Source organism: Melospiza georgiana, chromosome 3 (genome assembly GCF_028018845.1).
Source record: "Melospiza georgiana isolate bMelGeo1 chromosome 3, bMelGeo1.pri, whole genome shotgun sequence".
NCBI lineage: Eukaryota > Metazoa > Chordata > Aves > Passeriformes > Passerellidae > Melospiza > Melospiza georgiana.
The window spans coordinates 8,683,664-8,707,502 of NC_080432.1; the positions used below are offsets into that span (position 1 = coordinate 8,683,664).

Below are 23,839 nucleotides of genomic sequence, written 5' to 3' on the forward strand. Positions count from 1 at the left end.
AAAGCAAATAAAGTCAATTAACAGGAGTTTTTTTCCTTAATTTGTTTTCTCTAGCTTGAAATTGCAAAGGATGGATAAAGCTGTGGGATTAATGAAGAAGGAAATTAATGGAAACTGAATATAAAACAAAAAACAGAACAAAGAAGTCCAGGAGCTATTATTCATTACTCAGTTCTTAAGGTTTAAAATTGTATAGCAATATTCTTTTATTTAAAGCAATCACAGTGCAAAATGGAAATTCCACCTTTGGAATTTTTCAGACATTCACCAGCATATTCTAAGAGAAGCAATATGTTAATTTGACAGCATTTACTTCCACTGAAAAATAAATTATTGAAAATGCATTTCTGGTTATAGAAAATAATGTTTACTGTATGAGCCTTGCCAAATTATCTGTTCCTGAGATTTCCCTCAGACATAAAAACTAATTCAATTCATTTTTAAAGGAGTTAGTCAGGCTGCTCTATGTGCATATTGAGATGTTGGCATTTAGGTGTTCCAAGATCAAGACAAGAAGAAAACAGCCAAAAATAGTCACAGAATAGTAACACATTCCACAAGTGAAAACAAACACTTACATTATTTAGTTACTGCTTGAAGATATTTCATATTTTCCTGCCTACATTTCACCCAGCTCAAGAACAGCAAAAAAAATGAGTTCTGTTCATATGATGCTGTCTACAGTTACACTGGAAACATTTTATTGAAAGTAGTGCTGGAAACATTGCTAGTAATTTCCCAGCACCCACTGATATTATGTTGTAAACATAATAACAGTAAAATTTTGCTGTTAAATACCTACATTTCCATTGGTATCTAAAAAGACAAAAACAGTCACTTCACCAGGAGAGCATTTCCCAACAATTCTATAACACAGCTCATAGGAGGTTCATTCTAAAGAACATTCTAGGCATATGTATACCCATATGCTTTGTTTCGAGACCCATCTGTTTTGATTTGATATATGTGCTTCAAAATAACATTTATTTTATGAAACATACAACAAGTGAAAGGGTCCACAATACTTGCTTTGAACAATACAGAGATTCCTTGTAAAACAATTATGTTATTTGGATATAGTCTCATAAATTTGCCAAGGAAATTGCAGAATCTTTTCTGAAGCTGGAAATTGCATTAAGCTTCAAATCAAAATTGTGAAGTTAAGATGTAAAGCAAAGTTTTTACTATTATTTCTGGGAATATTTAACTTCTGTATTACTGAAGTCATTCATTACAGTCTCAAATTCATTGAATGCTGTGATTCTAAGCAATAGGTATTTGACTAGTCTCAAGTAATCAGATTTAAGTATCTTTGAAGAATTGTTTTGTTTCACAGTTATCCAGCCCGGTAGGGTATACTTTTCTAAGTCAAGCCTGTAAGCACACAGAATCATCCTGGATTCAATAAACCCTGAACCTGAGTCAAAATCAAATAAATAATTTTCAGATTCTATTTGTTTATAGATGCATATTTCAACTTGTTCTTAGCATTTCCTGACTCTTTAATAGAATGTAAGAAGTTAATCCATCAACTCTTAGATTCCTTAACAGACAATTTTTTCTGTTTACAGGTCTTTAGCCAGCCATAAAATCTCTCACAAGCCGACTGCCTATCTTTGAGATTACTCCAACAGTCTGTTAAAATGTGAGGGAAAACCAACCTCCCAGTAATGGGAGATTCAACATGACAAGTCTGAGCGAAGAAAAGCTTCAATAACAAAGTAACAGTAAAATTGACTACTGTCATACATGCTGGTCTCATCAACCAAACGTTAATAATGGAAAAAATGTGGAAGAATTAAAGTCAAATGTTAACTTTTAGGAGTTCTCTCCTTTCAGAAAAAGAATCAGATGATGTATGATCCAGAGTGGCTGCACCCTCAAGTGCATGCCCAAGCACAAATAGCAAGTGTAGAAAATGCAGTGTAAGAATCAAAGATTATTTGTGCAAAAACTGAAAAAAAAAAAAAATTGTGACCAGACTGGGGAAGGAGGATTTGGTTTTATCAGGAAGTAGATATCTTATTCATGTTGACAGATTTCTCAGAATGCTGACTCAAAACCAAACTTGTGGAATTTCATTTAATTAAAAAACATTATGAATTTATTATGGATCAAAAACCCCCAAACACACAAAGCACACCCAAAATACCCTAAAGAAGACCTACCAAAAAAAAAAAAAACAACAACAAAAAAACCCCAAACAAACCAAAAACAACAACAACCAAAAAAAATTTAAAAAAAAAAAAAAAAAAAAAAAAAAACCAAAAAACCAAAAACCCAACCCAGAGATTCCAAACTTACTCACATTTAAAAGCCAAAAGTTTTTAAATGCAAAATGTATGGTCGTTAAGCATAACCTATGATTGTCGACCAGACTTTAATTTTAAAAATCAAGTTTATCCACAGGTAAAAAATTGTTTGTTATTTTGATCAGACTGAAAAGTATGTATGGTGAATTCCAATAGGTGTACTCTAATTCAAGAGCACAGGCACATGACAAAATATGTACCTCTTATTTCCATAAGCAAAAATAGGACTTAGGAAATGTTTAATTTTCTATGTGAGCTTTTTTCTTCTCTAACACTTCAAGTGGAATCCTATGACCTACCACGACAACTCTTAAAATGCAATTTTAATGTTTCGCAAAGCACATACAGGAATTTTATATCACTACCATAACAACATTTAATATTATTATTAAGCAGGATTAGAATGGATTTAAGAATGTTTTGAGAACCAACATGAAAGTAAGACACCCAGTTCTGAAACACAGCTTTTCCCATTGTAATCTGACAGATGCACCTGTAAAAACAAATGTAAAATCCAATTGTGGCACATGGCTGACTAACATTCTTTCTAAAAAGATAACTTTATTTATTTAATAAATTTTCAGCATTTAGCAGCATCCTAAAAAATAACTTCCATAACTATTGGAAAATTACCAAGAACTACAGGGATTTAGGAATGGTATTCACTTAAATTTGCATTCTTTTACAAATAATACTTGGTTTTAACATGATTGAAGTTGCTCTCTCTTGTGTTTTTCTGGTCATTACCAACATTTATCTATTTATTGGAGTAGTATGCAGTCAAAAAGGCATGGTCATGGCAGATCCCTTTCAAGAAAGGATAAATTAGATAGATAATACAAGATCCTTCACCAAGGTTGTTTAAGATTTATTTATAATGAATCATCTCATATTTCTGTCATCAGTTTTATGTATGGTTATACTTACAGCTCTTTCTTTTGAACAAAAGAAATAGTTCTAGAAAACTGACACATGAAGAATCTTGGTCTGTGGATGAAAACTCCAACTGCTTAAACTACACAAACACAAGGTCTTTAATAAAATATCAACATTAAAATACTGAAAAATAAAATAATACAGCTCTATTCCATATAAGCAGTGAGCTGATTTGGGCTTCTCAACAGCTACTGGGCAACTGTGAGATTATTTTGAATAATAAACTTTCTCTGATCAAGGTCAGATCAGAATGATCTATCTATTTAACAATGGCCAACAGTTATTTTCTTGTGCCACAGTAACATTTCTCAGCAGCACTGTTTGAGTATAGCATGAAACTATGCTCTGTAGTTTCTGCACTCTTGAAATAGTATTTTCCAGTCTTTAAAATAATTACATTGGGTTGGGTTGGAGGGGTATTTTAGTTTGGGGTTTCAGGGTTTTTTTAAATTACTTGTTTTGGTTGGTTTAATAAATAAGATCAAAGCACTCAACTCCAAGTTTCCTATAAACTTTTTCACATTTTTACCCCAGCTGAATACATTCTTCTTCTGAGAGAAATGAGACAAGAAGCTGCCAAGTTAGATAGTAGCTTGTGCAGCTAAAAACACCGTCCTCCATATCTCTTCATACCCAGAGGCATACACATCACTGCTGACACAAACCTCAGAGAAGCAAAATTGTCAGGACTCTGTTTAGTATTTTACTACATTATACTGGAGATCTCCAATGACAATTTAAAGTCTTTAAATTAACTCTTTCTTCTACATAAATGCTGAAATACCAGTAAAAGATGTCATATGGCAAGGAAGAATATGGAATACTAATGGAACAAGGCAAAGTTAATACTTGGTAAAGTAATACTCAGGCAAAGACATTCAGCCCTGCAGCAGAAAAGGTTGTGGAAGTGTAGTAGTGAAATATGATCATGGAAATTCAGATAATTTGTTTTTTTGCAGTTGTCAATGAAAATATTGGTGAATGTAGTGACCAATATTTTTTTTTACATATAATAATTTAAAGCATTTTTAAATGGAACTTGAGTTTATTTGAAAAAGTTTTGTACCACTTTGTGTTACTGAACAAAGTGTTTCCATAAGACAAAAAGGAAAACATTTGGTTGCTACTGAAAAAACTATTATAAATATATACAATGCTGTAATCACGATAATGTTTTAGGGGTTTTTTTAAATATATAGCACTTTTTACAGAAGTTTTAACATTAGTCCTAGTTCTGAAATAATCAATGTGTTAAAAAAAATTTCCCTGTGAAGTAAATAAACAAACATAACTGGTTTTCTTAAAGATATGAAATTATATTGAAAGGTAACTAATTTCTAAAAATATTGAAAAAAAATTGTTAAGAGACATAATTATAAAACATGGGCTAAAAATATTTGAAAAATCAAAAGCATTGCAGTCCAGGTTACTAACACTGTATCTATGAAATATCGAACTTAGGGCATTTAAGTACTCATAAAGCATCTGAAAATCTTAGCATACCCCTATTCCTTGCCAGCACTGATAGAAAATTTTTTGAAATTTTGTATAACAGCACAAAGCAGTCTTCACCAACCATAAAATATTTCAATAAAACCTAGACTAACCCTTTTCCAGTTTTCCTCGCTTTTTGCTTAATACCTCAACTACCTTTATGGTGACACCAAAGCAAATATTTTCTGGTTATCAGTGGGTTTACTTCCTCACAAAATACACAAAATTAGTTTCCATTTATTAATTCAATATCAGAGCTACATGAACTCTAAAATTTAAACTACTATTTTATTACTACTTCAGCTTCTTGGTCTTTAAAATTATTGTTGAACAGGGGATTCATGGAATTAAAATCTCATCTGGCTTTCAACCTACTAACTATGTTTGGGAAGTTATCCATGTGGGTAAGGTTTTCTAGAAAATGTGCCTGATGAAATAGACGAGTCAAATACAGAAGTAATGATAATAATCTTCTGCCTCCTCAGGAGTTCCCATAATTGATCAGCAAAGAACTAAAAGCTCAGCATATCCTGGTTCCTTATAGTCAAGGCTCAAAAAACTCACCTAGAGGTTTGTTGCAGTACTGTAGCTTTAATCTCACTAAGAGATTATACTGTAGCAGAAATGGACTTCACAAGGCTCTACTGATTTACAGCACTGCTAGCTGAACCCTGAAACATTGGCATAATTATCTCCTCTTAAAAGTGTACTGAAAGGAAGTTACTATGGTTCTCACACAGGTAAATCCTCTATAAATTAAGATTTCCTTACGCCAAGAATATTGGTCCATGGCAAACAGAGTTGATGTCTTAACAAGAACCACTTCTACATTTTAGCAGTTGCAGTGGGGTGTTGTGGTAGGAGCACGTATACATCCTCAGCTTCATTCACAGAAGGAATGAAGGAATTCCTATTTTTTTAGGATAGGAAATTCTAGTGTCCTCTTTTTTTCTGTCATAAATATGCTTTACTTAGTGCATTCTTTGCTAAATTTCGTTTTTTATTGCTTGAAATCTTTTATTTTCAAGACCACTTTGAAAATATTCATGATGATCACACCCTGTGAGAACACATTCTTTCACCTTCACATCTCTTTGCTATCCCAGGCTCAGACTACTTGTCAGGAAGCAGATGGATAATCATTATGAGCCCTTCTATCAAAGACCTCTGATGCACCCTCAGGCACTTCTCCTGGTTTACATTAATGATAACTCCAGCAAAGGAAACATACTCCCACCTTTTTTTTTCCTGCATTTGGGTCACCACAGCACAAAAAACCTCTGTGTGTGTGTTTGCACACATCCACATAGAGCTGCACTTGTGAAATTATTGCTGCTTAGTTCCTTTGTTCAAGTCACAAAGAAAACTTTGTGACATTCAAATTATTGCCAAAAGTAAGTAAAGGGACTTATCAGAAGTACAATAACCAATTGTTAACATGGATTGGTGAAAATATTTTTAAGTATACAACCACAGTGGAGTAGAAGACAAAGCACTTCTAATTTTCTATCCTTAGAACCATCAGATAGGTTCTGGTGAGTAGAACACCAGTTGCCTGTAGAAACAAAGTGGAGAAGGCTTCCAAAAATATGTGTTACAACTCCTATAAACTAGAAGATGACAGTAAGGACAAAAAAGGAAATTATTGTGAACAGACTGCCTGCGGCCACACGACAGCTAAATACAACAGCTTTATCCAACTCAAGCATCTTCCCATGAATGAAAAGAGTAAAAAAATACTCTGAAAAGCAAGCCACACTCCTTATTTGACAACAGGGTATAGCCTTACTTTAAATTATAGCAAAAGTAGTGTTTAATGAACACTGATGATCACAAAACAATAGAAATCTACAGCTCAATTTGAAATCTCCAATGCCTGGACACAAAAGGTCACAAATGGACAACACTGAGCATGCTCTGACTGACTAAGGTTGATTTGATCTTTAAATGTGGCTTTTCATTGTTTAGGCAGGTTTGAAAAGACATTATGAAATCTGATTTAATGCATTTTTGAACACATTTTTCTTAGCTGTATCACAGGCACACAGTCAGTTTCTGCAGGCATATTGAATGTCGTGAATGACAGAGTCTGTTAAGATCTGAAGAGATAAGCCTTAATAACACTCATATGTTATAGTCTTTCCTTCTCAAGGACATCCAAACAAATACATATAGCATTACTGGAAGGAAGTCACATGTATCTTTCACAAATTTCCATTTTCTTCCCCCAGTTGCTTACACATGAGGTATGCACAGGTTGTACCCTTTCTCCTGAACCGACCCCATGCATGCTTCTTTCAAGGCTAAGAAAAGATCAAATCTAGGCAAAACCAAATTATTTAACTATGTTTCTGCTCTTTATGTACACATCATACTCAATATTCAATAACAAGCAGAGGGATTTAACTGAATGAATTCTTCGTTTAAAAAAAAATAAAGCAATGCTTATTTTGCTAAATTATCTGATCATTTTGTCAAATGTTATCTTTATGTTTGATTTTGACTAGACAGAAACAAAAATCTTACTATTTGCACAATTGTATATGGCCTTCTTAGACAAACAGTGGGGTTTTTTTCCATTAACCCTCTTCAATTCCTTTCTGTTATTTGTTCAGCACTGATGGCCTTGAATTCATCTGCATTATTTTGTTCAAACCACCTCCATCCCACTTATCAACTGTTTTTCTTTCAACAAAATGAAGAGAACAGTGTTGTCAGGACTATCTGGGAGCATGTCCAAGTAGTTCATTGACTGAAATAGATCAGCACCTCAAGGTATGAAGGAAAGCACCAAAAACTTAGCTTTGAAAATGGACTGGTTCAAAAGCACAGTTGTTAAAAATTAGCAAGACATACTCCTTCAGTAATTGATATTTTCTTTTAAAAATAAGAGTACCAAGTTTCACCTCAAATTAGCTATGACCAGTCATTGGCCTTGCATTTGAATTTTGCACAGTAATATTTTCAAAAATCAGACTTAGAGAGTGAGACATCAAACTTCCATTGCTGAAGGGACTAGAAGCATACGTGGGTGCCTCAAAACACCATAGAAAATAGGTATTTCTAAATATATAAATACTTTTTTAAAAGGCATAATCATTAACTTGAAAATGTGGCTGGGGAAAGGTCTTCTTATCATTTAAATAAAAAATCCCAGCTTTGTTAGTATAGCGTACATGAAAACTGTAAACATTGCTGAACAGTAGAAATCAGATAAGTAAAGAGGTTACAAGTTAGATTCCCTAGGGCTCAGTCCTGATATTGGTCATTTAGCGGCCCAATAAGAAACAAGAATGATGCATTTTAATATTCAAATACATGCTGATAATTTATTAAAAGTTCTCTATGACATTTTTAAGCATTTATTTAAATATTTGCTATTAAAATGCATAAAATGTGAACATACATATTCCCATTAATATATAAAACCTAAAACCACTGTGATTAAGCATTTTAAAAGAAAATTAATTCTGATCTTTTAGAGTACTCTGTGTCATTCTAATTTTTCTAAAGTACTTTTTCACCCAAATTCTTAACAAATAAGTATAATGAAACTTCTTTTAAAGATTTCCTGCCTTCTAGGATAAATGTTCCAAATATCAGTGAGATTATTGCTTTAGAAAATAGTTTTCTCTTACAGAATATGCAATCTTTATGTTTGCTACTGTTATTTACATATATTTCTACATAGTACAATATTTCTGATTGTGTTACAGTATTTGATCAGTAAAACAGGTTATTCTACTATTGAACTGCAGTAACCAACAAGCATACCATTTTCAACTTTAAAAAAAATCCAAACCAAAAAGCACCATCAGTCAAATATTTTCATGATGTTGCATTTGTTTTATAGTTCATGCCTCTATATTGTTAAGGTAAATAATAAGTGAACAACAAATGGAGGTGCAAAAAAAGGTAGTGTAACTTTAAAAGATAATTGGGGGAAAAAAATTACAAGGAAAGACAGGTCCTGGAATTAGCACCTTTGCTAATGGTAACCAGCACAGCTGGTTTGGCTTGAAGAGTGTTGTATTCAACATCTCTATGGACCTAATCATGCAACTTAGGAATACTCCAACACCAGTTCATAGAGGCAATGACTGTACCTAGGATAAACTGGCAAATACCCATGAACTTTAGCACAATTTCTTCATTTTAGCATGAGAGGAATCCAAGCTACTCTTTTCCTAAACAGCATGCTACAGCTTACAGCTTTGATTCTTATTTCACTCCATATTAACATAAGCCACTGAGCAGAACAAAGAGAATAATCAGACCTCAGGCATACAGCAAGTTATCTTATTCCAATATTTGATCCATAAATCGTTGTTTCGAATCGCTACATAAGAGACTTTACATAATTTCCTCTCATCTGTGGTGTAAATATAAAAGCACACCATCATAAGTCAACTTTGCACTAAACTCTCAAGGACTGTACATCTCTGACAGTCTCAATGTATGGTACTGACTGATGACTGAGCACTCACACTATAAAAATATAGGTAGAAACAGAAGAATTAGTTGGTTCCCAAGTAAGTAGAAGAACTGGCTTCATCAAAGTTTTGCAATCTGAACAGTTGGGGCAGGACTGAAAATATTTGCTTACATGCTTTAAAAAGTGAAAGTCAAATTTTACCATTGTGAACTGTGAGACTCAGATTTTCTTATAAATGTTTCATGCTTACTAGTGTAATTATTTTAATTATGGACTCTTTGGTAAATCATGTCCTAATTGTGCAACTGCTAAATAACAGCATAAATGTGAGTTGATTGATATAGCTGACATATGTTTAGCTCTTGAGCTGATTGAAATAGCTTGTATATATTTAGCTCCCAGGGAAGGACAAAAGCCCAAATGGATGGCAAGTTCAATAAACTAATCTTTAATAAATTTACCCGGATTATTACCTAATCATGTATATGCTTTATTTTTAAGAAAAGTTTTTTACATTCAGTATCAATTACCTTAGGACAAAAACATTTTAAAGTAATAGATATTTCTGCATTCAGAGTAATGTAACAATTTAAAACACTGTACTGGACATACATAAGGAACTGTGTACAAAGATGGCACAGTTTTTCAGAGTGAAATATTTCTACACCTTTTGAAGAAACTTGATAAGCTTTATTGAATAAATTTCTGTAAAGTAATCAGTTAAATATATGTGTTCACAAACAAGTCCTCATTTACAGGACTAACTATGATTATCTATTGTGAAAACAAGCACCACCCACTTGCTGGCAAGTTTTTAGCAGAATGAGTGAACAGTGTCTGATTCAGCATTTTTGTATTTTTGTGTCAGGAAGAAACTGATGATCCATTGATATATCATCATCATAAATTTCCATCCAAAAAAAATGCAATATGTTGTGATAGACACCAAAGCCTGAGGAGAAAACAAAAAACCCCACTTTGACTTCCCCATGTCGCTGATTCCATGAGAGACATGGTTCATCTAGCCTAACTTAAGCCATCTTAGACTTATCCAGCTTAAGTCAACCTTGTCTAATCCTTCTGCCTCTTTCACTCCCCAAATGCTGCAGAGGAGCCCTAAGGCATGGCTTAGACTAGGAGTTTAGTTTCAAGACAGAAATGAGGACTTCCAGATTTTTTTTACTTTTTCCATGGATTTTCTCAGAAAGTTAGAAAAACAAAGACTTTACAAGAAGGACCCAGAAAAAAAAACATATTCAAATATGCATTTCTCTTTCATTTAAGTAATCACTTTTCATTTCACCATTTCAAAATAAATAAGGAAAAAGACAAAGTGCGAGGAAAGGATAAAATACAGGATCAAAAATTTAAAAAAAAAAACCAACCAAATATTTTTCTCTCAAAATTATTCTGCCCACCAATGAAACCACATTTTTCCATTTGTCTGTAAATATATGACCCTAACCTTTAGCTATAGATACTGAAATCAGATAGTATGTTTTTCAAATTAGTAAACGGAGACAAAGTAAAATATAATGATAAAAGAAAAGAAGAGGGGAAAAAAGTAATCAAAATTTGAATATAACAACAGTTCCTGACAGCAAAATAGGAAAGTTCTCCCTGGACTGTTCTTCTGTCAGTTATAAAGCCTTGTACAAGAATTAATGATTCCAACAATGAGGGGTTTCATGACAGAAGACTGACAGACACTTTCAACACTCCTAGTTCAATTGACCTCAAATCCAAATCACGGGGGTTTTCTGGAAAAAATTAGGTTTTAAAGAGTCTGTGAGTGGAAATAATAATAAAACAGACATTCAGTTAATGTACATTAATGTATCTTCTCCAAAAATTAGAGTCTCTAAAACCCATAAATGAATTTTCCTTCCAGTGCACAGATAACAAAGTTTACTGTGAGCTAAGAACAAACTTTGCAATCTAAACTCTACAGTGTAGCTGTGCTTTTAACTACTCCTACTGTAGTCTCCACTCACAATACCAGCAGGGAACCTCTTTTTCTATGGCACAGGCAGAAACACCTGGAAGTGGAAACACTTTAAAAAATTTGTTGAAATACACCTAAAAATGTGTATTTCATTTCAAAGCAACCTACCAAACACATTCTTAGATGAGTTACTGTGTTTCAATAGAATTTTGGACTAGAAGAATAATATTCAAGGAAATTTGAATCATGACTGATCCAAGTCACCTGCAAATTTTGATACAAGCATAGTTCTGCAGCAATGCAAAAAGAGCGTTCTTGACTTGAGCATTTGCACCCATTTTTCACTTCTAAATTTTGCCTAAAGGAAAAAAAGCATGGTGGTTTTAATTCATTAAGAAGTACTTTTTAATGAAATTTAGATTATGCTTTTGAGTTTGCTAAGTGTTTTACATAGCTCTACTATAACACCTGCTTTATACAAATCTGGCTGAGCTCCACTATTGGAATAATGATCATCACTTATTTGTTCCGTATTCTTTACATTACTGTACATTACATTTACAAATTGGCTGTTTAAATTGAAGGTGCCCAACACTATTGTTTTATAACAAAGGAACTAAAGTATTCAGGGGGAAATGGGGTGAGAGTGAGGAGAAGAAAGGGGGGAACACAGCATGGATGGCATAAGACATGCACAAAATTATAAGTATTAATATAACTGTGATCTTTGATTCTCCATATTCCAGTTCAGATGTGACAGCATAATGACATTATGTCATTATGTTATCATGCTGTTTAATCTAATCTTCCAACATACATTACAGCATAACACTATAAAAAGCTTATTCGGGAAAAATTAATTTGCCTTGCAGATTGGGGAGTATGGAAATAAGACACCCTCTATTTTCTCTTTTGCATTATTGACATACCTTCTAGTAATTGTTCCTCTGAAAGAGATTAGAGGGGATGAAGGTTAAAACTCAGAAACAGACAAGGTAAATACATTAAGTAGAGTACAAAGATCTGCTTTATTTACAATGACTACAAAATGTTTGGTTTGCTTTTTTCTCTAAATTGAGGGGATTTTCTCTGGTATAAAATAAATACATGGATAAATGGGGAAAAACCCGTCTAAATCTAAACTAATAAAACTAAACTCTAGTATTTGAATTTAGAAAAATCTCCTTTTCTCTAGTTTTTTATCTCTGGTGGCAGAAACCATTTCTTTCAGCAACCACATTTAAACTGGAGGCATTACTTGAACATTGCATCTCTTCAAAGGACAAGTAGCAGTCAGTAAGAAGCAAGTTATCAGTAAGAATAAGCAGTCAGTAAGAATTCAAGCTATCAGCAATTGTGTGAAAATCACTTTATGAGACTATTGGTGTTCCAAACGCTGGGTGAAAGGATCTGGGGATATTCCAGAAAGCCCACATGGATGAAAGCTTTCTTAACCTACATTAAATCTTGATAATGCAATAATGAGTATTTTAAAAGGATAAGTCTAATTCCCCTATCTAGTGCAATAAAGACTGTATACAGCTAATCAGCTTTGCCCTTTCAATTAAACTCGTCCAGGACGTTCTATGTAGTCAGCACCCTGAATGAGTCATTAAAATTCTCGTTCTGTAAGAGTTGTGTGCAGTGCACCGTTGTTTCTAAATTCCATTAAATCCAAACGGTCTTTATCGCCCCATGACCACTGTGACTTCAATCAGCCAATTTAATTACCTTACAAAATTGTCAGCAGAAGCAGCAAAGAAAAACAGGAAGGGTTGTGACGTTATCAAATTGAAATCTTCCTCTGTGCTGTTTAATCTAGACCAGTCAATAACAATGCTTCTCACCCCCTTGCTGCCTTCCCGAGGCTCTTAACCTTACTCTTCTTTCAAAGATTCCTGTTGTTGTTTGTAAGACTGATTTTGAACTCATCTTCGTGAGGATGTTAACAGATATTGAAAGATTCTTCTCCTTGGCAGTAAATTTTTCATTGGCTCTGAATGCTGGACTTGCCAAGACACAGACCCCCGAGGGCTGCCATGAGAGTTTGGCTTGCAGATTTTCATCACACTTTTGATCTGAAGGCACACTGCTTTCCCACTCAAACAAGATAAGTACAATTGTTTGTTTCTCTCAAATAGAGGCGGAAACCTTACCTTCTCCCACTAAAAGGATGTCAGTGCAAAATCCAAAGGAAATAAAGTACATATCCAGGAGGTTTAATGCAAGTCACTTCAGAAAACTCCACTCGATTACCCAGCAGGTATTTTTCACTTGACCTTTTGTCTCACACATCTGCACAGAGCTCGTTCCCACTGCTGTGCCATAACTTCACTGGTTTTAATTGCTACAATTTTAAAATGGTCTCCTGAATGCCAGAACCATGTGTTTTGACACCCAGTGTCACCTCCACAGGCAGTGGATGCAATGATCCAGCCTCTTCACTGGTTTTACCACACTCGAGCCCATAAAAACAATTATATGGAGATAAACTCAATCTGTTTGAGACAAAAGAGCTCAGCTAAGAAGTGCCATGTCAGATGAAACCCATGCTAAATCTTCACAGAGGAAGACTCAAAAGTCTAGCAATTCCCCTCTGGGGGTTCCCACAAAGAAGTTGAAAAATGAGAAGGATTTTTTCTAAATCACAAAGAGTACACTATTTTATAATACTTGATTTGCTGTGATTATTATTTTATGTAGGGCAACTGGAAAGTGCTAGCCTTCATGAGGACTTGGCGTAGTATTAAAAAAATTTAAAAAATAGTCACTAGTAAGAAATGCTCCTGGTGAGAGTTCAAAACTCTTCCTTTTTCCTTTGAAAAGTTTTCCTATCTCTCTCTTGACTTTATTTTGCTTTTAAGCTGGAAGAAGCCACATGCACACACACACCCTTCCTTTGTAGCTCATTGTAACACAAAACATTCAGCTCCCTCTCTCATCTGCTTCAAGTCAGGCAACTCCAAAGCACCAAAAAGTCAAAACTACAGGTATATGCCTCTACTTGTCTTTACCCTTCTTGAATGTCCTGAAGAAAATAAAACATCACACAAAGTGGGTTAAAACCTATCAGGTAAGTGAGCACCCTGCAGTGTAGATCCTTAGTCTTTCATCACATTTCCAGGAATAATGAGAGCAAATACAGTGGACAAACCTCTTTCACCTTCCCATCACAGGTCTCTCTTCACACCTTTGCTGTAGGAAGGAGGAGCTGCTCACAGCAGTAGAGACAAGGCCGGAAAGGAGCAGTTTAAATAAAAAGGACATTTTAGAGCGCCCCAGACTTCAAAGTGCTGACAACCCAGCTCCATATAGTGGTAGTAGGTGGGGGGGGAAAAAATGGGGTTTAAATAGCCCAGGCTCTTACTGCCTTGGGCAAGACAAGGGGTGGGTTTCTGGAAACACAGGTGAGCAATTACAGGTGTTTGACAGCTCTTAATGGGCTTGTTAATTCAGCATTTCGGGGACAAGGTGTTGAGATGCCTTTAGGGGGTAAAGGCAGACCGAGAAAAGAGGCCCTATGTACCCTGCCCCACGTCATGGGCAGAGGGGCCGATCGGCTGGGCTCTGGATCCGCCGAGCTCCCTGGAATTTCTTGGGAGCCGCTGCCATGAGTCTGAGCATACACGGGAGCGGTGAATCGGAAAGCTGCGAAATGTGATCCCCGATAACGTAAAGGATGTGCCGGCGGTCACGTACTTTGGCTTTTGTTCGCTGCCAAGTGATAAGGAAAAGGTTTCCATCACACTTAGCACAGCCGAGAGACAAATACTAGGCTGCTGCTTTTCTCCCTCGTCAAGGTGGGACTCATCCTTTTATCCGCATCAATGATTTAGGGCTGGTCCCACCTGACACCCTCGAGTGCCGTAGAGACAAACCTCATCTCCAGCGCTCCCTGGGCTCGCTTGTGGGAAGCTGTTCAGAAAGGGCAAGGGAGGGAGCCTGCTGGCATGGCCCTTGAAGCAATGTGGCACTCAGGAAGGGCGCCAGGTGTGATGCCCAGCTCCGGCAGCAGCAACAGGCAGGTGTCCAGATGCCTTACAAGTGTCGCCGGGGAGGCAGCGGTGCCATCGCGCCACCCTCTCTCCGTGTTTGCTCCATAAGGTACAGACAGAAACAACCTCCCGAATCTGACAAATAGCCCAGGCGGTCCGACTTCCCTGTGTGGTTGCTGAAAGGTAGCTTGAGAGAGAGAGGGAGGGAGAGAAAGGACACGCTGGCTAGTCCCAACAATGAGAGGAGCCGTGGGAAGGACAATGCGAATCCATGGTGGCTAATTTGCACAGGAGGAATGAGGGGGCTGCAGCTCTGGCAGGCTTCAAGCTCTCCCCTGTTGCCATAGCACTGCTGGCTGTGGAAGGAGAGCGGGGGCTGGCAGGCTGCCTTCTGGAGGGAATCTCCTCAGCTCCCCCTTCTCCTCGGGAAGGGCTCCACGGCATCCCGTCCTCCTGGCCGCAAGGACATCCCAAAGGGACTGATAGCACGGGAACCCAGAGGGGGCGGTGGGGAGTTCCCCCTCAGAAATAACCAAAGATTTCCCGCAGCTCAGTCCCTGCTCCCTCCCTCCGCCCTGCTATGCCCTACGCAGAGACAGAGATGTCAGCCTTTGGAGAAGGCATGGAAGTTCTCCCGTGGTCACAGACAGAGTGAGTTAGCCTGGACTAAGCTAAATGCAGACTCCTTTAAAACTGAGATGTGCAACAGGCCCGGATAAGCAAGGCAAAAGTCTTCCTGCTCTTTTCACGTCTAACATTCTCCACAACAAAATAAACTTATCAACTTCTCCCTACCTACTTTTAATGTTCAGTGATGGTTTGGCGACAATTCTTTTCAAAGGCTGCTACGAACAGCGGAGTGAGCGCAACTCGTTGGCCAGCTGTGTGACCAGGAGGCAGCTGGGCAGGGAGGTTAGCCCAGTAAAACATTCACACACCACCATGTCACTGGGCAGCAGAGACGCGCTGCATCACCTTTCAGCGGCGGGGTTATTTATTGCCAGAGCGCTGCTCTGCAGGGCTGTCCCCAGGGTACACCGGACTGACACTTCAGAGGGAATTCCGCTCTAAAGAAGGAAAGTCCACCTCTCGCTAGTGCCGCGACCAGGAGGATGTTTGTTTACACAGCTGTACCTGAAAGTAACTCGGGCTCCTAGAGACTGACCCATGGAAAGACAGACAGCCGGCCAGTGCCATGTTACAGGCATCCTAGCGCTAAACTCACGGCGATGATTATGGATCAGACTGATTGCAAAATAGACCCCACAGTGATATACGGGCCCGTTTAGCCATGTCCAAAGAAACAGGCATTCCTGAGGGCGGTTGCTAAGAGCAACGTGCCATAAGCACCACCTTTAGACCAGATGGAAGCAGGAAAAAAAGTGCTGCTAGGAATTCAGAGATTGGTAACAGCCTGGTGACTTTTTAATCATTACTCACCTTCCCCTCCATATAAAACTGTGTGCGGGGGTGCTGAATTAAATTAAAATAGATACAAACCAAGGCATTATTCCCAGGCAAAGGCAAGAGATTTCTGTGCCCCAAAGAAATGGATGCAGCGGCTGCCTCAGTTTATCGCGGACAGCGGGAATGCGGGATATCCGCTCTTGCTCCGGCCACCCGCGCTGTCGGCAGGCACAGAGGATGCTGCTTGTATGGGGGAGCAATTTTCAGCCTGTCCCTTGCTGGCCGCCCCCCACCGAGGCTCACCCGCTGTACCCGGGCGACCAGGAGGATGCTGATGCGGGGCTCCCATCGTATCTCGCCCCGGACTAGCACCGAAGGACATCCCCGGCCGCACAGACCCCTTCGGACCTGCTTTCCGAACTTTCCGTCCTGCCCTTCCTCGCTGCAAAACTTCTGTAGGGGCTGCAGCGGCTGGAATTTGTCCCTTGCTTGCTTAGACACACGAACATGCGCCCTTGCACAGGCAGAGCTCCTAAGGTCAGTGCCCTGGTCCAGCTGGGATAGCCTTTAAACTGTAAACCCTCTCTGTTCTTGAAATGCCACATTCTGATCTGCTTGCCTGCTTGCCTTTTTTTTTTTTTTTTTTTCCCCGGGAGCGGGAGGAACTCCTACAACTTTCCTCGCATAGAAAAGCTGTGCTTTCGAAAGGTACCGCAAAAGCTCTTCCCCGAGCACCGCTCAAGACATAAATCATCTCTTCTCTAACCCTAAACGCCACTCAAATGTCAAGCAAACAGACAGATACTTCAAAGGAAATCAGCCCAGAGGTCTCAAATCACAGCGTTACGCCCGCACGGGATCGGCTCGGGGGATCAGAGACGGGCGGCCGAAACTCAACAACTACTTGACAGGTTTTCAACTGATCAATCACCGTATTAGCCATGCTTTCCCCTACCAGGGAAACAATAAAGCAAAACAATGGAAACAATTACGAGGAAGCCACACAAGCTGCGCAGAGCCTTAGGCAACCACGTTCGCCACTCTTTTTTCTATTGTTATTATAATTATCATCACCATCGTGCCGTTACTACGGCTACAATGAGCAGCAGCGACAGAAAAAAAAAAAAATCACACAGCAATTCATCCCTCCGGATGCAAAATAAAGAGGGACTTCGCTGCCCGACTCCGGCAGCACGTCCCAGCTCTCCCCCAGCATCCCCTTCGGAGTCAATCCTACGCACATCGCATTCAAGCTTAAACACACAATGAAAAAAGTGTCGGGAAATCTTACCAAATCTTAATACATGTGTGGTTCCTTGAGAATATCCAATCCACAGTAAGCAAAGAAGGAGTCTAATGGTGCATCTGAAGACTGAATTAGTTACAATACGGGAAATAATCTTCATGATGTTTCTATGCACACACGCGCTGCCTTACTTCCCCCTTCTAAGCCGTCAGGTTTCCCGGTAGGGTGAGAATGAGGATACGCAAACTGGCGGCCCTCAGACACGATCACGGCATGGTCACAGAGAGAGCAGAGAGTCTACGCTTCCCAAACCCATTAGCAATCCCTGCATGTTCTTCATTCACTGCGCCAAGGAGCAACCTTCAACTGCAAGGAATGGTGGGACATCCATGTTAGTCGGGGGAGAATCCTTGAGAAATCCAAACACACACAGCGTCCAGCCGAGTAAACCTGGGAGGCGAGAAAGGAGGAAAATCAATCGGTAATCCAGCTCGAGAGACCGCTGAGGTGCCGCCACACAGCGAGCGCCCGCGTTTCACTGGCGGAGCCTTTGCCGCGCTCCCGTTCTACTGCACTGCCGCACAGCTTCTGACGCGAAGCCAAGATTAAGTGAGAGAAATTGAGATAGCTCTTCTCTGCTTAAGGCTGCCTGCCAGACAGCCTTCCCAATTTCTATTATGCAACCGATCTGATCGCCCAGCTTTTTCGGAGGGGAAAAAAAACCCAGCTCGGTTATATTTACATACTTCTTATTGTTATCAGTTATTCAGTTGTTCTGAACAATGGCTAAAGGGGGGGGAGGGCAGGGGGGGCGGGGGGGGAGTGCTGCTGGAAGGGAGAAGGGAATCGGTTGTGTGACAATAAATTCCTGTATTTCAATAGCTGACTGCTTGGGTCGAGATCACTTAGCTTTGGAGTTGTGAAAGAGAAGGCTGACAACAAAGTCATGCAGGTTATCACAGTAACGTTCAGGTTTGGGGGGGAAAAATTACAATCATTAACTGTTACTCATTTTAGTGCATGATGTAGGATAAATGCTGTGGCTTGTGTACTGACTGTCCCTAGGAACTTGCTCCGGACTCAGTGATAACGGAGCACCAGGCTGCTTTTGCAAGGTAACAGGAATCGGCAGCGCTGGAACAACCTTGTTGAATGCACAGACCTGTTTCACTAAACTTGCTTGAAATTGCAGTATTGCTTAAAAGACAGTAACTAGGGGATTTACTAGTTTGCGATTTTCACTTTATTCTGCCACTCTCATTTTGCACTCTACTTTCTTTTCACTCCAGTATTGTGGAAATGGTGCTTGCTGTTCCTCCCTATACTATGATCTACGTAGTTTGTCATTTTGCTGTCCTCAGTGAGAACAACAGCATTTCCCATTTGATAATGGGATACTGAGTTCATATCTGGAAATGCAGCCACAGATTTTTGGGTTTTGACCAGATGTTCCAAAGATAAACCCATTCTGTGGACTACTTCAGATTTTCCTTGGAAATGCAATTAGTTATGTGTCTGCATCCACTGAAATACATTAAACCAGGACTGTCAGACTTTGCAATCTAAGTCAGGATTTGCTGAACCTGCTTGAGCTTTACTACAAATACTGAAGAATAATTCCTGTATTTCTCATCAGGAAAATGAATTAATTTTTTCCTACATTCCTCCTACAGACATCTTTTGTCTCCTTTATCTCCCTCCTTTGCTTTTCATTAATAAAGAAAATATCACTAGGAGCCTTTCCCCACAGATACATACAGAAGAACATAGACTTTAGAGACGTAAATATCAATGATGCCAAGCTAATGAGAACACTCTGTGAAATCTATCAGAAGCAGAGCATGGCAGAGGTGAGTTATAGTTTATTCTTAATTAACATCTGTGTGTTGTAGGCCTGTAAATAAGTAACATGAGCATTAGGATTATAACTTGTAGGGTTTGTGCTCTGTACCCCTAGAAGTGTTAGCAATTCTAAGTAACTTTTTATCATTTTGCCTTACTGATTTCCTCTGCACACTTTTACTTAAAATACTGTAAAATGCTGATGAAAAGAAATGTACAGTCTGCGAGAGGATTATTAAACATCATTGATTTTTTTTTTCCTTAAGATGGAGGCATAACTGCAGTGTCAAAAATAAGTATTATGAATGGCTAGTTCTGCAGTCTAGCAGGGAATTCAATCAGACGATTTGACTATTGGAGCACTTTGAAAAGAACACCTAGTGTTAAAAGCAAGGATATCTAGCGACTCCTTCAGTTCACACTTAGAATATCTCCCAGTAAAAAAATGCAGAGAGCTGCTTTTTCTTCTATTTAGTATTTCATTTATTCTCTTCTACTGGTTTCTATTTTTTCATAGTCCAAGGAGAAATAAAACCAACCCACGTGAACACTGTGAAAGTTCATTGCCTCCCTCCTTGGTGTTGCTGAAATAAAGGATATGATTTAGATACGTTTTTAATGCTCAGGTGTAGCTTGCAGTCTAACTGGATTTTTTTTTATTATTTTTAAAATTTTGTTTTGGTGAGAAGTTTTGAAAATATAATATTCGTCGTCAGGTTTAGCACATTAAACAATACATGAACTTTGGACAAAGTGACTCCTGTTACCAGTTTGATTCTCTAAGCTCTCTTAGAAAAAAACAATACAGCTACCTGTAATCTCAGCCCAACAGGGCACCTAACTCACGGAGGCGTTTAGAACTGGAATCATGAAACAACTTGTGGTTAATTCATTCCCGTTACTATTAAACACTCAGCAGCCCACGCTGCAGCCCCGGGTCTGACGCCTGAGGCTCGCTCCGAGTTTCCTTCCCCCCGCCAGCCCCCGGCGGCCTCAGCACCGCGGACAGCGCCCGGAGCGGCCCCGGCGCCCCTTCAGCACCGCGGACAGCGCTCCCGGCCGCCCCCGCCTCCGGCGCCAGAACGCCGGGGGGTTTCACCCTCCCCACTCATCCCACAGCGAGGAAAGGAAATTAAAATCTCTTATCGGCTTCTTTAGAGATATGTATTATGCCCTCTATTATCTTAGCTAGCCAGCTATTTTATGGGTTCAGAAGAAGCACCGATGTCCTCCTTATCTACTATCAGACATCACCTAATGCTCTGTATTAACATTCCTCCTCCTTCTTTCGAACCCTAGCTCCCACCTTGAAAAAAAAACCATAGTTAGCCCAGAAATATTTTCTCAAGAATACAAGTCCCTTATATAAAAAAATCAAATCTTACAAGACATCAGATGTTTAGAACACACTAAATATTTGGTGACTGAAGATCACTTATAGACTATATAACTGACTAAAGCCTCAGTCTTCCCTACCCTAGACTCCTTTTCTGTTATTTGGACTTTAATTCCACTACTTCTTAATGAAAAAGAAAAGAATACCTTCTTGCATCCTCCAGACTGATTTCAACATGAAAACAGGTAAATAGTCTTAGTGCCTTCAATATTTCTTTCCCTGTGAGATGTACAATTCAAAGTCTGGAAATCCCTAATAAAATGTCATGGTAGATAAGCTGGTTTTCTGTTTTGAGATCCTGTCACCACTCTTACACAGCTCTTTTCATATTAAAGTCTGTATGAAACTGCCCTCTCCACTTCATTGATCATCAGCTGGGAAATCTACAATTCCTTGGATATATGTTTTGATTTGTTTGGTCATCTACTGTAGACGTGGTGGTAACACATCTCCAATACACAAGAACATCTTTAATACACAGGGCTCTGTTCAAGTGTAGCTGATATGAAAAATAGTAATCCAGCTATAGACAGGGGAAGAAGGAGCGACAGTCTGAGGCCTTACATCTTTTCTGGGTAATAAAAACCTACTGCAGTTTTAGCTGTGTGTCAAATATAAATGGTGTACATTATGTACATAATGTTTCATTTGGAAAGGGGAGATATGTGATTCTGATTACCTTACTATATCAGGAGCTTTTCCCATCAGATCTAATTTTTATGTGCTGTTATCATTATAAAAGTTAACCCAGTTCCAGCTAGCTGCCACCTACTGGGATGTATAGTTTTATCATATTACTTTAAAAAGGAAAGGGCTTTTATTTTCAGGTCATAGCTGTGCCTCTAAGAACAGACAGTGAGGTTTTTATACCACGTAATCTACTATTTTGACCTCTCACAACAACAGCTGCTATAAATTCAATGTATGTACAACATATGGTCCCCCAAATGTTTCTCGGACACTTTTCACCAAATCCTTGCAAACGTTTCGGATTCACATGCCACCACAGTCCTCCTGCTGTTGCAATCTGGTGTGAGGAGAGCCACAGCTTACTGCAACACCTGACCAGCATCTCTAGATCTCTAGAATCAAGTATTGCAGCTTTGCTGACAAAGCAGTAACACAGTCCTCTCTTCTAAAACGTTTGCCAATGTATTCAAATGAATGTTGATATCATTTAAAACAAATTGTGGCCCACTGGCATTTCACTCCCACCAGCTATAAAAAAAACCCCGTAGGTCCTTCTCTGTTTGTTATTATCTCAGTCCAAATTTACAACCAAGTTTCTGCTGCGCCAAAGATTAATGACTTTTTAAGATGGTAATTAATTTTTAGCTAGTGGAAAGACTTGTATTCTAATTAATGAAGTGAGTGTGCAATAGACTTTCTTGTTCCGGCACTTTTGAGTATCACAGCAATGCACTTTCCCAGCAAGTTTTAAGCAGCAAAAACAAAGACTTCTGACATGATCTACAGATCAGCCTTTGGTCCCTTCAGCTTCCTTTGGGGCTGGGGAAGCTGTGCAAGATTTTTTGGAGGAAAATGATGATGCTTTATGCTTTTCCTGCTGTATTGCCCCAAAAGTTTCTAAGGAGAATGGGAAGAGAGGTTTCCATTACAATCTATTCAATTCCCTCTCAGTGCACGCAAGGCTCTTGCTATCACGCCTGCACTCCGTAGGCAGGAATGTCTCTTGCTTTCCAGAGAGTGTCAGCGCCCTGGCTACTTTAGCGATGGATGCTCCCCCAAAGAATGCTGATTTTGTTCAGAAATAAATGACAGGGCTGCCGATAAGCCGAAAGGGGGACTGTCAGCGCCGTACGGTGGGGCCGGGTAGGGGCCGGGGGAGACCTTACGGAAGTACAGGCTGCTGTCCACCCACAACTCTAGCGAAGTTAGAGCCCGGTTCTCACCTCCGCTCCCCCACGAGAGCGGGGGGCACATCCTCACTGCAGCCGGCTCGGGCCCCCTGAGCCCGGCTCGGGAGCACCGCTCCGGCTGCGGGAGGGAGCCCCGGGCCCCCGGGAGAGCCCCGGGCGAGGGGCATCGGGAGGCTGCGCTGCCCCGGCCTCTTGCTCCCCCTTCCCACAGAGCGTGGGGACAGCGGCGGCTCTGACGATGCGGAGCAGCGATGGAAGGAAGACAGGAAGCCGACAGGTCTGCTTTCCCCACAGCGAGGGACAGACCCGGGCGGCAGCAGCGCTCGGGTCGGCCGGCTCAGCGCCCGCCTTTGCCCCGAGACAGCTGGCCGAGAGCCATCGTGGTGTGCAGCCCTCGGCACGACGCGGCCACGGAGCATCCCCCGCCACCCCCGGCCCCCCCGCAGCCCCTCGCTGGCATGCAACCCCTCCGGCCGCGGCGGCAGCCGGAGACCCGGGACATCCTCCTACCTTGAGTTGCGGGAGGGGAATCGGGGAGGGAGAGGAAGGCGGAGGCGGGGGAGGAAGGGCGGCGGCAGGACGCCGGGGACAGCCCGGGCTGCGGTGCAGCCGGCGTCCGGGCACCACTGACGGCGGCGGCAAGCGGGGAGGGAGGGAAGGAGGGAGCGAGGGAGGAGGGAGAGCGAGAAGGAGGGAGGGAAGAAGGGAGGGATGGAGGGAAGGGAGGAAGGAGGGAGATCCGCCTCCCTTCGGGAGCGCTGCACAGCGCCCTTTAAAGGAGCAGAAACCGCTTTCTCTACGGCCGCCGCTGCCGGCTCCCCGCACGGCCAAGTGTCGCCCGTGCCGCCGGCCGGCGCTCGGCGCAGCGCTCTCCCACCGCTCTCCCACCGTCTCCCCAAGAGCCCGAACTCGCCGGGCAGTGAGTTTTAGCGGGGTTAACAGTCCAAGCTC

General features: G+C 40.1%; 1 protein-coding gene across 4 annotated transcripts in view; it reads right to left on the reverse strand.

Annotated features, from left to right (window-relative positions):
- Positions 1–23,525, reverse strand: part of GRIK2 (glutamate ionotropic receptor kainate type subunit 2) — a 354,898-nt gene extending 331,373 nt beyond the window's left edge. For 3 of the 4 annotated variants that reach the window (XM_058021141.1, XM_058021139.1, XM_058021142.1), the window contains exons 1-2: positions 23,399–23,525; positions 17,816–18,220 (exon numbers count right to left, since the gene is read on the reverse strand). In XM_058021141.1, the coding sequence (XP_057877124.1) occupies positions 17,816–17,930 (115 nt within the window). In that variant the 5' untranslated portion in view covers positions 17,931–18,220; positions 23,399–23,525. Of the gene's footprint in view, positions 1–17,815; positions 18,340–23,398 lie in introns of those variants that run through there. The other variant, XM_058021140.1, reaches the window with a different exon arrangement.
- Between the last annotated feature and the right edge of the window lie 314 nt (positions 23,526–23,839).